General features: G+C 32.6%; 1 protein-coding gene across 2 annotated transcripts in view; it reads left to right on the top strand.

Annotated features, from left to right (window-relative positions):
• LOC145246887 (trifunctional purine biosynthetic protein adenosine-3-like) overlaps positions 1 to 10,365 on the top strand; it is a 132,745-nt gene extending 122,380 nt beyond the window's left edge. For both annotated transcript variants that reach the window (XM_080108759.1, XM_080108758.1), the window contains exons 19-21: positions 2,855 to 2,972; positions 6,081 to 6,220; positions 10,054 to 10,365. In XM_080108759.1, coding sequence (XP_079964885.1) covers positions 2,855 to 2,972; positions 6,081 to 6,220; positions 10,054 to 10,245 — 450 coding nt within the window. In that variant the 3' untranslated portion in view covers positions 10,246 to 10,365. The remainder of the gene's footprint in view (positions 1 to 2,854; positions 2,973 to 6,080; positions 6,221 to 10,053) is intronic.
• Positions 10,366 to 16,920: the final 6,555 nt, after the last annotated feature.

Below are 16,920 nucleotides of genomic sequence, written 5' to 3'. Positions count from 1 at the left end.
GCTATCAAAATCAAGATGCGGGGCAAGATCAGCAAAGGTACCCTCCTCCTGCAAGACAACTCGCATGTCGCCTGATCAGAAGCACCGGCATGTGGTTATGAGATCCTCCTTACTCTCCTGACCTTGCACCCTCTGACTTTCACCTCTTCCCAGGCATGAAGTTGTTTTTGTAAAGGAAAGTGTTTCCCAGATGATGCAGCCTTGATTTCTGAAGTCACATCGTGGTTGGAGGACCAACCTAGGGTGTTCTACAAAAACGGTCTCCAGAGCTGCATCAAACGATGGGAGAAATGCATAACTCTGGGTGGTTCCTATGTAGAGAAAAACTAATAACTGTGCCAAGTTTTGTTGCTCTATTGCTATGAGAAGTGGGTCAGGGGCATTACTTATTGCACGCCCCTCGTATATATTTACATAGCTTTTGTTGTCGAGTTTTTAAACAATATAAAGATTAGCGTCTTCACCTTGAAGATCGGATGTTTTTTTTTAGAAACGGCCCATTTTTTTTATTTTGGACGTAAAATAATATTTTTATTTATTTTTAAAACAGTAATCAACACACATGTTTGTTTCATGGGCCTACCCCTCTTCAACATAGCTTGACTGTTATTGGGGCTCGAACCCTGGACCTTATGTATTTCAGTCCAGCGTCTTATCCATTACACTATAATGCCATAGACGATTTACTGTTTAGTTTTTATTGTTTATATATTTACATAGATTTTTGTTGTTGATTTTTTAAATGATATTAAGATTAGCGTCTTCACCTTGAAGATCGGATGTTTTTTTTTAGAAACTGCCCATTTTTTATTTTGGACAAAAACAAATAATATATATATATATATTTCTTTAAGTCCATTGAAATGCACAATTCTTGACAGCACCTGTTTCATAGCGCAGAATTACTCATCTAATTATTATATCGATTTTTGAATTTATTCCACCCTTAACTCATCAGAAAAAAACGCATCAACTTTAAAAGAAAATAAAGTATCATGGCAGGTGCTCGTCTGAACTCCAATCCCTGGTCCCCCCTCGCCAATCTTTCACGAAAAACACCCGTCTAGCTGAATCCACTGTGAAAAATTTCCCCCACTCTATATCTGTGCCTAAATCAAAACGCGGATTTCATGAACAAAGCTTCTTTCTTAGAACTGCACGCCTGTGGAACTCTGTCTGCTTCCCTCCGGACTACAACTTGGATGTCTTCAAGTCTAATGTTAACAAATTCCTAATGAACCGCCCCCCCTAATTAAACACTTCATCAAATCTCCTCACTAACGTAATGTACTTGCAATAACCCTTATCCCTGAGTGGCTTCTGGGCCTTGATAAGTGGTGATCACTGTGTAAAAAAAAAAAAAAAAGAAAAAAGTAATATGGGCACGATTACAAAAGCTGGAAGAGAACTTGCAATTATTTTTCAATTTGTTACGCCATCTTTGAATTTAAAGATCGCTTAAACACATTGAAAAATAATTGTAACTTCTCTTCTAGCTTTGATTGTGTTTCATAATGGAATGTCATTTAAAAAAGGTATTTTCGAATGAAATATTTATTTACAATAACTTAGGAATGTCTAAATAAACATGATTATCGTCGTGCAATGTGAATTAATGACGTCATGATTTAAAGATAGTTGCAGAAAAAATAAAAAATAAACTGCTTTGGACTATGAAAATAAAATAATTAAAATTAATTCAAACATAACATGTTTACCCTTTCATTCATTTATTTTTTTAAAAAAAAAAAATTTTTATTTACGTTTGAATTCATGTTTTGAAAAATGACGTGAATGATAAACCTATGACATCACACAAATTATTTTGTTATAGTAATGTTTTAAGCTTTATTTATAAGAAAGTTCAAATAGGTCAGTTGGCAGAACCTCAGATTAAAGATTTTGGCTTCAATTTCTGGTCATGGCGTCTGCTTTATTTGCTGGGAATTATTTCTGCAATCCATTTTCTAAAAGTAATTAAAATCTCTGTTTCGAAATTAGAAAAATTCTGCAATGTCTTGTGTTTAAAATAAATATGGTAGAAAATTAGTGACAGTTTGACAGACAAATATCTATTTATATAAGAACTTTTTAAACACTTTTAACCAATCACTTGTTTGAGATCAATTTTAAAAAAATTGTTTTCTGTCTGTACTTACTGACCAAGTCGCTAAACAATTCCATTTTTTTCTTTTTAATTTTTTCTAAGATATTTTAGAATGGGGGATCACTTTTCGACATAAACTTAATGTCACTCACCTTTTGACAAATTCTTTTTTTTCTTTTTCTGCTGCAAGATGTTCCATTTTTATTTTTAAGCCAATATTTTAGATTTTTAAACTGAATGATCACTTCCCGAAATAAAATTTAATGTAAAATGATTGCCCATTCTTGGCCTTTGGGCCGGGATCAAAGTGTAGTATCTGTTCTGCACTTAAGATAATTTGTACCAGTCAATGGAGAGGAAACCCTCTATACTGGGACAATTTTTATTTTTTTTAGCTGGTTTTTACCCCACATTAAAAACGGCCTTGTGCCTAATTTGCTTTGGAGGGGAAGCAAATAAATGCAGTAAAATGATTGCCCATATCCTGACCATCACCGGTTTTCAGACAAAATAGAGCGCAAATGACAATGCCTCTTTATACTGACCCCGAAATGACTCCTTTATATAATGAATTCTTGCTCATTGGGTTCTCTCCGATATCTGTATACTAATAATTCTAAAAAAAAATTTTTTTTTAATTGCATAACTGACACTTTCCCATTGTGTTTCGACTGGCGTGAATGATCATTATTGCTGAGGTTAGTATTTGAATCCTCGTCACTACAAAATTTTGCATTTCTTCTCCAGGTAATCAATCACAAATTGTTCAAGAGTCGTGAAGCATTTGACGATGCCATCCATGAGGAATTGGTGCGTGCCGACATAGAATTTGTGTGTCTTGCAGGATTCATGCGGATCCTTTCAGGTAAGCCAATCCGTGTTCTGCTCATGATAAAGTATAACATCCGTTTCGATGTCAATCAATATAAATAATCATTCCTTTGCGTGTAACACTAAAAGAGGTCATTTAACATAGAGAATTATATAGTGAGATTTTAGAAGTTGGGCCTAAACAGCATTTAAGCTGACATATCAAAACTTTGATTCTGACTAGCTAATTCGGGTTTGTATTACTGTACACATATATTCGAAAAAGTTGTCAAAAACCAAATATATAACAAATAAATGTTATCAAAGGCAAGATAAGTTACTTTCCTACCTAGCTGGATATGTTTTCAGTGTTTTTATTTAATGTAACATGTTTATTCAGCTTGAAAAACAGTGTTCACCGATGTATTGGAAAATTACAAATGGCGCCCAACTCTCTCTTTGACACGGTAAGTTTGAGGAAATGAGTTAAAAATAAAAAACTAGACAAAATACTGTTAAACACTCACCGAATATATGTTGGCCTATGTTGCGGTAACATATATTGGGCGAGTTTCTAACAGTATTTTGTCTAGTTTTTTTTTTTTATTTTTAACTCCTTTTCCCAAACTTATCACGTCAAAGAGAGAGTTAGGCGCCGTTTGTAATTTTCCAATACATCGGTAAACACTGTATGTTTTTCGAGCTGAATAAACATGTTACATTAAATAAAAACACTAAAATATATATCCAGTTAGGTAGAAAAGTAACTTATCTTTCCTTTGATAACATTTATTTGTTAGATATTTGTTTTTTGAATCTATTAACTAATTCTCATTTGTTGTGGTTGTACTATGCTATCTATAATATAAAAGCGAAAATGTTTGTGTGCATTTTTTCCTATGTCCGCCAAAGGCTTGGTTGGGGGGGGGGTCACTCTTTCTTAGAACTTTTATATACTCTCTATTATAATATGTCCGATTTACGAAACGACGTTGTCTATATAAGTGACTTTTATGCTACAAAATTCGCGCTGCTGTGATTTCATTTCTCTACTACTGTGCCGTGATGTTTGACCTTGAAAACCACGTTGTTCAACCAACTTTTTTTCTTTTTTTTTTTTTTTTTTAAATGTTTAATTTCACCCGTTCTCAATTCTCTGTCCGTTTAGCATAGCGGTAACATGCCAGACTGTTTTTTTTTTTTTCTGTCTTAACCTCAAGGCTTTGGGTTCCAGCCTACCTTCCTCCGAAAACATTTTTTTTTTTTCTTTTACACCTCCGAACATCCGGGCAATACCGGACACCCCCGCTAGTTAATAATAAAATGAATGACCATGCAGCTGTTGATAGGCCAATAAACTGAACAAACAAACAAATAATAATAAAATGACGTGCTTCCCCACAGTTCATTTCAAAGTGATGTCGTCTTGCCTAGACAACTGTTGAGAATTCCTGCAATATTAAAAAATAAAAATAAGAAAATAAATCTGTTTAATGTACATACCCATGATGAAAAAATGTAAATTGATGTAGTTTTATTTTTAAATAAGAAAATCAAATTTTATGAGTAATCAAATAGTGATTATCTTACCCACCATCTTGTAAACGATTTCAAGAAACAAAGGAGGTTAGATTTATGTTGTAATGCCTACACATTCCCATTAATCGCTTAAACATGATTTTCTTATGTAAAAATAAAATTACTTGGTCAATTTACATGATTTTCGGAATATGGTATCTTCGTTTCATCCCAGGTACGTTACATTATAAAGATTTTTCTTTATTTTTCTTTTTAATTTTTTAAATCTGGCAGAATTGTGGATAAGTCATTTTCCAATGTTGACCAATAACTCAAAATCAGCAAAGGGGGGATAACTCAAAATAAAAGGAGTTGTTTTCCTTAATAAATTTTATTTCTTTTTCTGTGTAAATTTGGAAAAAATGTGCAAACATTAAAAGGTAAAACTATCTGCAATGCACACATTAAAGTATAGCTAGTTCAGTATATATTCAAGTGAATATAAGAATCAGCAGCAACTAACTTGAAGTATTAGTAATATTTTTCATGTAAACAATGTGACAATTTTATCGTTTCTCATCTATAGAATATTTTGCTTAGTTATGTTACACTTTGAAAAAAAAGACCAAGTTTTGAAGATCAAATTTATAAAAATTGGCCTGAAGACCAATCTGGCAACCGTGGACAAGAATATGAGCAATCTCCCTTTGATGTAGACTCGTTTTTAAATATGATTATAATGCATGATCATTGTTGTAATAGTGTGAGAAAAGAAAAAAAAAACCAAAAAAACTCGTAATTTCGATGTACAGCAGTTTTTCACCGAGGAAAGAAGTCACCAAAACCTTATATTAAAAAGGGAACACCTGAAAGAAACAGGGCAGAAAAAAAATTACATTGTCTGCCAAGTGCTGCTGGACTGAAGGAGTAAATTAAAGATCGTCTCTAACAATTTGATTTTCTTTTTTGTATTGAACTATGTAGCACAATATTACTTTCTGTGTATTTCTAGGATTCACTATGTCTGTCTGCATATTTTCAAACTCTATCTCTTCTGAAACTAAAAGTCACAGAACAGCACTACTAGGGGCCTCAAATGATTGTTTTGTTGTTTTTATGAGTCTTTAGCTGGTTTAAATAGTTTTATGAGTCTTTAGCTGGTTTAAATAGTTTTAAGGGGTGAAAAAAGCGATAAAATTGAAAAAAATTATTATACATTTTGTACATTCAACTTAGATTATTTTTAATTTTTAACCAGTTCATATGCGTGTCACGTTGGTACTGCTTTGCCTGCTACGGTTTTGCTTTCGGTTTGGATTCTAGCTGATGGCACCCAAATACATTTTTTTTTTTTACTTTTGAAATCACGACTCTAATAATATATACGAAATCTGTATAAATTAAAATATATTTACGCATATTTTATTAGTACTTATTAATTTATCTCATTTGGGTCAGTTCTATATTTAAAATATGCTGGACACTATTTTCATAGAAATGTTAATAAACTCATATTTGCTGTGTCTAATGGGTTTTTCTGTCCAAATTACCCTCTGCGTTTCTCCTTACTATTATAAAAACCTGTTTGCATCGCTAAATATTAGTTCATTTTATTTTTTAAAATGAAAATTATTTTATCTTTCAGGAAGTTTTGTGAATAAATGGAACGGCCGGATTCTGAACGTACATCCGTCCCTTCTGCCTTCTTTCAAAGGTGCAAATGCACACAAACTGGTGCTGGAAGCTGGCGTGCGCATTACAGGGTGCACCGTACATTTTGTTGCGGTAAGTTTCTGGAAGAGGGGGCGGGTAAAGACAAAATTTGTACAAAATAAAAAAATTTTTTTTTTTTTTTTTTCAGACATTTGTCAATATCGTGTAGTAAATTTACATAAAAACCATGCATCAATTCTTTAGGAAAATTTTTGACAAAATTTATCTTTTGTTTAAAAATTTGCTAAAAAAAAAAAAAAAAGTTTAAAAGCAACTCAAATTCGGACAGGATCTGCTGGTCAACACATACAGCCCTTGTGATCAAGGGTTCGAAAATTCACGGTCAGTCATACTGACGAGCTGTAATAACGCTAGATGAATAAATATCCGCAGATAACCTTAATTATGTTGATAAAATAGTTATCTTACTGTTTCACTCGCTCTTTCTCTCTCTGTGGAAATATGATTTTTTTTTTTCAATTCTATTTCACTTAATTTTATATACTAATCCTTAATTTATAAAGCTCAATGTAATTACAGAGCGTATAACAAACAAATGAGAAAAGTTTATATTCCAAATTTCATGATGTTGACCATCTTACAGTTAATTCTTTCGGTTCAGTTGACATTTACAATTCTTGACAGCAACTGTTTCATAGCGCAAAATCACTCATTTACTAATTATATCAATCAATGAATCTATTCTGTCCTTAACTCATCGGAAGAAATAACAACTATTAATCTATTAAAAGAAAATAAATTAGCATTGTATATAAAAATTAATACATTTATTGATAAGAATATTTCAATTTTAGTGATTTGACTTGTAAGTTCAAAATGGTGCAATTAAATAAAAGGTAATTTGCAACTTCTCTTCCAATTTTGTAATCTATATATATAAAAGCGAAAATGTATGTATGTATGTGTGTTTGTATGTCTCGCAAAAACTTTCCACACGGATCATGGATTTTTGCCAGATCGGTATCATTTTAAACTTCCAACCTTCGCCCGACAAATATCGAAAAATTTGCCAAAAACGTTAATACCTTCACCCTGAAATCAGTAGTTTTCTACATGATGGGGGGGGGGGGGGCAGCAAAAACCGTCCTCTCATGACGAGTTATGCGTCATACGACGTCGTAACCTGATTTACTTTAAATATTTGAAAAAGCGACACAATTTCGACGACGTCGTCTTAGTTCAGTTGCTTAGAGCGCTGCCTCATTATCTAAATGTTTTGGGTTCGAATCGTGGTGTGAGATGTCTTTTTTTTTTTCGATTTTTTTAAATTTTAATATTGAAGCAGGGTTATTTAAGCCATTTTTCACGTTTTTTTTGGGGGAGGGGGGTATTTTTTATGTTCGTTTTTGCTTATTTTACTTTGCGTATTCTTAGGTTTTCATTAACACTCCCCACCCCCCAACACACACCCAAATACACCCGGGCAATGCTGGGTACCCCCCCCCACTAGTGTGTGTGTGTATGTATATATATATATATATATATATATATATAAATAAAAGGCAAATTTGGTGCATGCATTTTTGTATGTCCAAGAAAAACTATTATTTTGGTGGGGGTATTATTTCTTAAAACTGTTTATATACCCCCTAGATCATAATATCTACGATTTGCGAAGGGATGTCGTGTCTAGATTTATTTTGATCGACTTTTATAAAATTTGCACGATTCCGTTGTGTTGCCTGTTTGTTCGGCTTTTTAGTGAAACTGATGGTGTGTGAAGGTTATGCTCCGGCCTTCCCGCCGGGGACGTCCAGAAAGCAAATCAGCTTTGATCAATACAGTGAAAACCATCATATCAGACAATTGCTTTTCATTGGGACAGCCTCATTTTTTATGGGGAGCGAGTTTTTCCCCCAACCCAACATCTTGGGGGGGGGGACTGCCATGCAGCCAAACTTAACCGTGGGGTTGATGTTTGACCTCATTAAATTTACGCACCTGTCAATACCCTTTTAATCATTAAATTTCATCCATTCTTATTTCCCTACATTTGTTGAGGTAAGTCATCATACTTTCTTTTTTTTTGCTTTTGCCTCAAGGATTCGGGTTCGAGCCTACCTCCCTCCCCAAAGCACCCCTCCACACACACGTTGGTTTTTGTTTTTTCCGATTTTTTTTTTTTCAGAAGTTTTAATGTTTTTTTTTTAATAATATTTAAACAAGGTTATTACTTCACTTTGTTTTGATTAACCCCACCTCTAAACACCCGGGCAACGCTGGGTACCACCGCTGGTTATACCTAAATGCATTTTCTTTTCTTTTGATGGATCCATATTTGCTATTTCTTCTGATGAGTTAAGGGCAAAATAGATTGATATAATAATTAAATGAATGATTTTGCGCTATGAAACAGTTACTGTCAAGAAATTGTAAATGTCAACGTAATTAAAGGAATAAATTGTAAGATGGTCAACATTATGAAATTTAGAATATAGATTTTTTTCATTTGTTTATCATTAAAACACTACCGTGTTTGAATATATGGTTAAGTGGCAATTTTAGTCATTTAGAACTGCTTTAAAGATTCACCGCTCACTCATTTTTCAACCAAATTTCAAAATTATTACAGTTTATAGATCACCTTCTCAGATATATTGTGAAAAAAAAAATTTTAATTTTCGTTCAGTAAAACAAAAATTATGAATTTACTGGTGCTGAAAATCGTAAAAATTTATAAGGAGGTGAGCATAGCAACCACGTCACTTTAGCGTTTAGCGACTAGTGTTGCTACTAATAGAAAAATGCGAGCATGAAAACTAATATGGTTAAGCTTAAAAGAAAAGGACAAGATATTCTAGTAAAAAATATAATAAATTTATAACTTAAAATATTGCAGCATCAAAAATTTTTAAAATTCTATTTAACATTATATAATCAATTCTTAATGCTGCAATATTTTAAGTTATAAATTTATATTTTTTACAAGAATATCTTGTCCTTTTCTTTTCCATGTTTAAGCTTAACCATATTATTTTCATGCTCACATTTTACATTGCAATTATATATATATCTATACTCCTATTAAATTTTTGTGTGTATTGATATTTATATTAAAAACCCATTTTTTATTTATTTAAAAAGAAAATACAACTTTGTTATATATGGGTCAATGAATTGCATTCATCTGCAAAAGATCTAGCTAATTTGCATATTCTTTAAACATTCATTTTAATTAATTTCCTATTAGTTTTTTTTTTCAGTTTTCTTATAAGGATGATCATCTTTAGTTATTACGTGTAATAATATTCATGCAGATATTCTACATGATTTATACTTGTGTAATATTTGCGTAAAAAGTTTATAGTAAACACAAAATTGTTTCTATATTAATGTACATGTATATGTATATATATTTTTCCAAAATTTTGCCTCCTGTCAGTGCTTGGTCTACATACATGAAACTTAGTATATAGGGTACTTGAACTCATTTTATATTTGGGTTTTAGCCGGCAAAAATCGGTGCAAAAGTGTGAAAATTAAAGAAATGGAATTTGCCAGGTTATGGCCGAACAATGACGTAACACAATAACTATTGGTTAATGTTTTGATTTTTAGCCTTGCAGCAAACATGTTTTCATAGCTCAGGCATTAACGTCAAAAAAAAAAATCGTAAGCTAAACATTTTGGTTTTGATTCTCGGTGGTGGTGCACGAGTCAGTTTTCTTTTTAAATCATTAATATATATTGGGTCAAATAATATAATAAATATGAAATCTGCATTAATCAAAATATCATATTTAAGTGTATTTTATGACGGGCAATGCCGGGCGGCCTGCTAATATATATATTCATTTTTTTTTTTACTATCAGTTTCAAATTTTTTTTCCCTTTGTCTATTGGCCACTTTCTATCACTGATATTAAAATATTTTTATTTTGTAGGAAGCAATCGATTCTGGTGCTATCCTGGTTCAAAAATCTGTGCCTGTTTTAACGTCCGATACGGAAGAAACTTTGTCGGAGAGAGTGAAGGGCATTGAACATATTGCGTATCCGCTTGCTTTGGAAATGGTGACGAGTGGTAAAGCAGTTCTACAAGAAAATGGCAAAATTCTCTGGAAGGAATCTCTTTAAGATAAACGAAAGACAATTGAATTGCAGTAACTTGTCACTTACAAAACACCCTACCCCCCCTTCCTTCATTTCAAGATCTGACTTTTTTTTTTAAGTATAAAAAATTAAAACTTGAATGTATTTTTTGCTTTTTTACTTATTTCTTGAAGAAATCTATAAAAGTGAAATTGTGTGTGTGTACATTTCTTTACCAAACTACTCTGTCAATTTTCAGTCTACAGATGCAAGATTTGACATGAGGGGTAATGAGATTTGGGGACATCTTTTTAACTGGTTTTCAGCCAGAAATTTGGCTGTTAAGGGGTCAAAGTTCAATGATTTGACCTTTGAAAACTATCAAACTCCTCTGCCAATTTTGGGTCTAAACACTTGAAATTTCAGATGTAGGTTACTTGGACATGGATCAAACTTTTTAATTTGATTTGAGCCCAAAACAATAAATGTTAAGGGGCTCAAAGTTAAAAACAATTTAACCTCTGTGGTCTCTACCAAATTACTCAGTCAATTTTGGGTCTAAACATTTGAAAGTTTACATGAAGGGTATTCAGATATGCAGCAAGCTTTTTAATCAGTTTTTGGGTGAAAATCTGGCTGCCACATAAGCACATAAATTTATGAACAGTACATAACGTCCGAGCAAAGCCAGGCTGAACTACTTGTTTTGTTATAAATGTAAACGTGTGCATTTAATGTAAACGGGATGTCAACAACAATCAATTAAAAGCCTTAGTCAACGCCAATCCGTGTACTGTTCAAGAACTTGCTTAGAGGTAACGTATGCAATGATTTCCAACCACTTGAGAGATTGGAAAAACAAAAAAACTTGATAAATGGGTGCCTCGCAAATTGAGGACAACCAAACGAGTTCCCTTCTTTTACGCAACAAGAATGATCTGTTTCTCAACTTGGTTGTGACTTGCAATTAAAAGTGGGTTCTTTACAACCAGCAACGCTCAGCTCAGTGATCAGATGCTGACGAAGCTCCACAACACTTCCTGAAGCAGTGTTGCACAACAACAGAAAATGCCCAATTCTCCACGACCGCACGTTGCTAACCCAACCCTGCAGAAGTTGAATTTGCATTGGTAAACTGTTGATTCTGATAGTGCTTATTTCAATCAATAAATTTGTTTGAGTTGAGATATGTTCATCTGAATTTAAAAGTTAAAAATGGCAAGAACTTTCTTGTCAACCTTACATATACACACACTCATGAGCAAAAAAAAAAAAAAAAAAAAAAAAAAATGAGCCAAGAGCAAAATAAGGAAGAAATCGATTTTTCAATATTTTTCCAAGAATATTTGTTAATTTTAACTGAAAATTTCTATTTTGCAGATCATTATTATTATAGCATATAATAATAAGTGGAAAAATGAATCCTAAAAATGGTAAGACCGCATCTTGGCGAGGATATAAAAACCTGAATTGCAGGATTAAGGCAGTCGAAAATGATTTACAAGCAGATTTTTGATATTTTAAGAAAAGAAAATGTGAAAACATGTCTTTCTGCAGTGAAGCGAATTGGTCAAAGGTTCGTAGTCGAACGCTTGGTAAAAAGGAAATCTGGATCTTGTTGCTCTAGAGCATCCACTTTTAAGGACGATCAAATTAAGTGTTTTGAAGAATTGAAAGAAAACATGTTGACCATAGCAAAGAATTCAAAACCGGGGCTGGAAATTCTCTTTCTAGATATACAATATCTAGACGAATGAAAGAAACAGGATTTTCTCCTAAAAGGTGTGCAAAGAAGCCATTTTTATCTAAGAAGAACATCAATGATGGAAAAAGATTTTTCTCGTGTTATGGCAAGAAAGATACAGACTGGTTCAGGGATGTTTTCTAGTCAGATGAATCAAAATTTTGTCTTAGTGATGGCTCCTGAACATGTGCATTTGAAGAACTGGAAAAAGATTTTCATCAAATTGCATAACAACGACAGTTAAACATGGGAATGGTGATATAATGGTATGAGGAACTTTTACTGCAGCAGGAGTTGGGGAACTTATTAGATGTGAGAAGTCAATCAATGCAAAGGAATACATTCGAATATTAGAAACAGGACTTTTACCAAGTATACAGAAGCTGGGAATATCCCAGAACATTTTTTTCAACATAATACCCCTGCACACACTGCTAAAAATCACAAAAAATGGTTTTCTGATAATTCAATTGATTTGATGTTTTGGCCAGGTCAAAGCCCGATTTAAACCAAATCGAGAATATTTGATCCATAATATCTCGTGCATTGGCTGGAAGACCTTTTTCGAACAATAAACTGTGGGAAACTGCAAAGCGAATGGAATAGCATCTCCTCTTCACAGTGTTTCACTTTGGTTGAGAGCATGTCTAAAAGGATTGATCTTTTAAAGAAATCAAAAGGGAATGTGATTCCATCCTAAGCATTTATTAAAGTAAATGTCTTCTGTGTTAGTCTCGTTTAAGTTTCCTTGTTCAATTATGCTTTGTTCAATATAGCTTTTAGTGCAATAAAATGTGTTTGGTCCATTTCTTTTTTTTTTTTTGTTCACGAGTGTATATATTGTCATTTCCTTCAGTCTTGATAGACTACCTAATAGTTAATTGTTTTGGTTTCAATTCTAGCTGATGGCACCCGTCATATTTCTTTTTAAAACTTGAACTCAATACTACGTATTGGGTACAATATAATATTCAATAGAGAATTGGCTCCATAATAATAGATACAAAATCTGCATAAATTAAAACATATTTTACAACTGGCCAATGCTCTAGTTCTGTTATATAAGTTTTTGTAGTTCCCCATCCATTTTATTTATGTGTTAGAATGGATAGAAATCCCCCCCCCCTTTTTTTTTTGACTAAGTCAGCCAACATGCGTTTACACATATTTGGTAAATATACGCATATATTAGAAAGGTTTAACGTGTGTATATTTATCATATTACTCATAAGTATAAATAAATAATTTTGTAAATAAGATTTCAGTACAGTAGAACCTCAGTAATTTTTGGATATATTACTATTTTCAACATGACAATTAAAGTAGATACAGTAGAACCCTTGAATACGGTAGAACCCTAGGATACGGGGTTTTTTTTTTTTTAGATTACGATGTGGAACACAATGTTTTTCCAACTCATTGATACAGTATTCGTCCCTCCTTACGGTGTTATTTATAATGTTATTTGATTATATACATGTGTATTATATACTGTATTTTGTTACTAATTTTTAATATGTACTGTATAAAATTTTGTTTAGGCTACACCATACGGCGATTTCATCTTATGATCCCAACTCTGGAACGGATTAAAGCCGTATCCTGGAGTTTTACTGTAGTTCAATTTCATTTATCTATTTTTTGTCTCAAGGTTTTATTCTATTTTATAAGCGAAGTTGCTTAGTTCTCTTTGTTTACTCGGTTTTTTTTTTGCATGTATTAGAACGGATAAAAATTGATAAATATATTACACCAGAATTAATTTGAAATTCCAAATGTGAAAATATTAAATAACTAGCCTCCATGCCCGGGTGTTTCGAGGTGTGTGTTGAGCATAAAAAGAAAAAAAAAGTGGTAGTAGGCAGGCTCGAACCCGTACTACGGAGGAGGAAAAGAATGTGACCCCCCCCCCCCCCCCCAAAAAAAGAATGTTGGAGAAAAAAAAAATGACGTCTTTGCTTTTGCGTCCATTGCCAAACCGGGAGTGGCGAATGTTTAAAAAATTAAGGCTAGTCAATCGAAAAGAGGGAATGACTTTCGAAAATATTGACGAAAAAAGTGACCCCCCCCTCCTTGTAGAAAAGTGCCCAGTTGAGGGTGAAGAAATTAATGTTTTTAGCCAATTTTTTGATATTTGTCGTTCGAAGGGTCGAGCTTCAAAACGATATCAATCTCGTGATAATCTGTCGAAAGTTTTAGGCAGACATACATACATTTAAACAAACAGGTAAGATTGGTAAGATTTATATTATAGACGATCATCCAACCTGAAACAAAAACCAATAAACAATACAAAAACATGTTACATGTTGATCGACCCCCTACTTTAAGGTAATTGTTAACGATCATGTCTATCAAACAAGATAGCCAACTGATGTCGGGTTCTAAGTAAAAACAAAACCTAGGTGAAACTGCACGGATATACGAAACCAGCACACTCATAAAAACTAAAAAAGATCCAAACTGAAACAAAATAAAAACCGACTTATTAATAATGAAACGTCTAATTATTTACAAAATTATTTTATTTTGACAATTCTTTGACAAAAATTTCTTTCACAAGTTTATATGAGGTAAGTCTTGAATAATCTATCTATATATCTATAAAAGTGAATGTGTCTGTGTGTTTGTGTACATTTCCCTACATAATAACTATCAATTTTAAGTCTACAGACTCAAAATTTGATATACAGGGTACTTCGGTCAAAAATTTGGCTGTTAAGGGGGTCAAAGTTCAACGATTTGACCTTTGAGAACTCTACCAAACTCTGACAATTTTGGGTCTAAACACTTCAAATTTTAGATATAGGTTCCTTGGACATGGATCTAACTTAATAACTTGGTTTGAGACCAAAACAATAAATGTTAAGGGGTCATAATAGGGGTCAAAGATAAAAAAATTGACTGCTTTTTTTTGTTCAACATACACCTCCAAACACCCGGGCAACACAGGGCTAAAATGCTAGTATATCTATAAAAGTGAAAATGTGAATGTGTGAGGACACTTCTCAACGGATTTTTGATCTACAGTATTGAAATTTGGTATATAGGATATTCAGCCATATGGAAAACTTTTTAATCCGTTTTCAAGCAGATTTTGTGCAGGTCATCAGATTTTTAACTTTGTTAACTGTTTCATGAATACGCATGCATGAATGGTTTACGTGACAGATTACTTGCGTTAAAAATAAGTAGGTTTAGAAAACACTTTAAAAATCGGTTCAAACTGGCCTAATGGTTATCATACTTGACTCACTGTTTTTACGTTTTGGTTTTGATGCCACTTTCTACCCTTTTTTTTTTTGAAACTTAGAAGTGAACTGTTTAGAAAAAAAAAAACATAAGACTTGCATGCACATGTCTCAGTTTTTTAAAAAAATTTTTAAAGGATTATAACATTATGCTTAATACCGGGCAACGCCGGGTTCATCTAGTTATTTACAAAACTTGTTTTTAAAATTTAAATCTTTAACAAATTTCAAAAAATTTAATCTAAAAGTAACCCTGGCTGTGTGTTCAGAATAGTCCCTAACAAGCACCTCTAAATTTTTTGTCTACAGACTTGAAACTTGACATATAGGGTATTCAGATCTGTAGAACAAATTCAATCTGGTTTTTAGTCAGTAAAAATAGCTGCTGAGGAGTCCAAAAATTTTTTAAATCGACTATTTGGATTCATCAAACTACTGTTCTCATCTTGACTGTAATTAAAACAGTATTCCAATGAATCCAAACGAATAACCAATCCTTATCTCAAAAATTAAGAAACGTAAATTCATTTTGGTTTTTAGCTGGTAAAAATAGCTGCTAAGAAGTCAAATTTACAAAAAAAATTGAAACTTGGCAGGCATAAGTCGACTAAACTTGTTACTTCTATGCATGTACAATAAAGTTTTTATATGCGTATGGACTTAGCTCAGATCGTAACGAATAATGCTGGAGAGGTTTTGGCTTCGATTTTGGCTGATGGCACCCGAGTCATTTTTTTTTTTTTTTTTTTTTTTTTTTTTTTAACTTTTGAAGTCACCACTCTATAATAATAAATACAAAATCTGCATAAATGAAAATATTTTTAAGCGTATTTTACAACTGTGCAACGTGCTAGTTCAAATATAAAAATATTTCTTTCACAAATTTATCTTTACTATTATATATAAAAAAAACTTTATGTGCACGAGTTTATTCCTTATGGACTCCTAAACGGCTAGTTTGATTTTTTTTTTTTTTTTAAATTTCACACAAATATACTTTATGTGCCTGGCAGTGTTCTTAGATAGCGAAGACATTCTGATACAAAAACTAAGTATCACTAATCGAAAAAAAAATCCGATGAAAGAAGGAACAGGTGATTTTGACTACAATTATTGCCTTATACAGTCTAACATCACAAGTGGATTTGAGAAGTTTTATCACCCCACAAGCAAAAAGGCGCAGCATATAAATCAACAGTAGGTTCTTTAATATGACGGGGCACATTCAAAATGAATGTTTCTGTTTATAACCCAATTGAACCATGAAATATAACTTGCATTTTAAGCTTTATTTCAAGACATTATAAAAATAATTTTATAAAATAAACAGTAGGTTCTCTACAGTGCAATGTTAACTACAATGTATCATGGACTATGTCATTGCTTGAAGGCATGTGAAACTTCCTTACGATGCATCACGGTGGGTCCTCAACTAAAGCAGGAAATTAATCGATTTGATTGAAAAATGGATAATTTCACTGATTTCAATGACAAAATATGAAAGGGTGAAACATTTTTTGATCCTCATTCAATCCTGAGCAACGTCAGGTCTACCTGCTAGTGTGAGGGAAAGTCTTGTGAGTGCTAATTTCGTATTTCATTTCAGTTTTTATATGAAACCTGACATTAAGCGGCCATCTTGTTTGATGAATGCAATCATTAACGATTATGATTTTAGGAATGAACAATTAATTTTTACAGTGAATAAAACAAAAACAAATGAAC

Source organism: Euprymna scolopes, chromosome 24 (assembly GCF_053919585.1).
Source record: "Euprymna scolopes isolate OS-2025 chromosome 24, ASM5391958v1, whole genome shotgun sequence".
Lineage (NCBI taxonomy): Eukaryota > Metazoa > Mollusca > Cephalopoda > Sepiida > Sepiolidae > Euprymna > Euprymna scolopes.
Note: the sequence above shows the minus strand (reverse complement) of the source record. Positions and strands in the feature narration are given on the sequence as shown.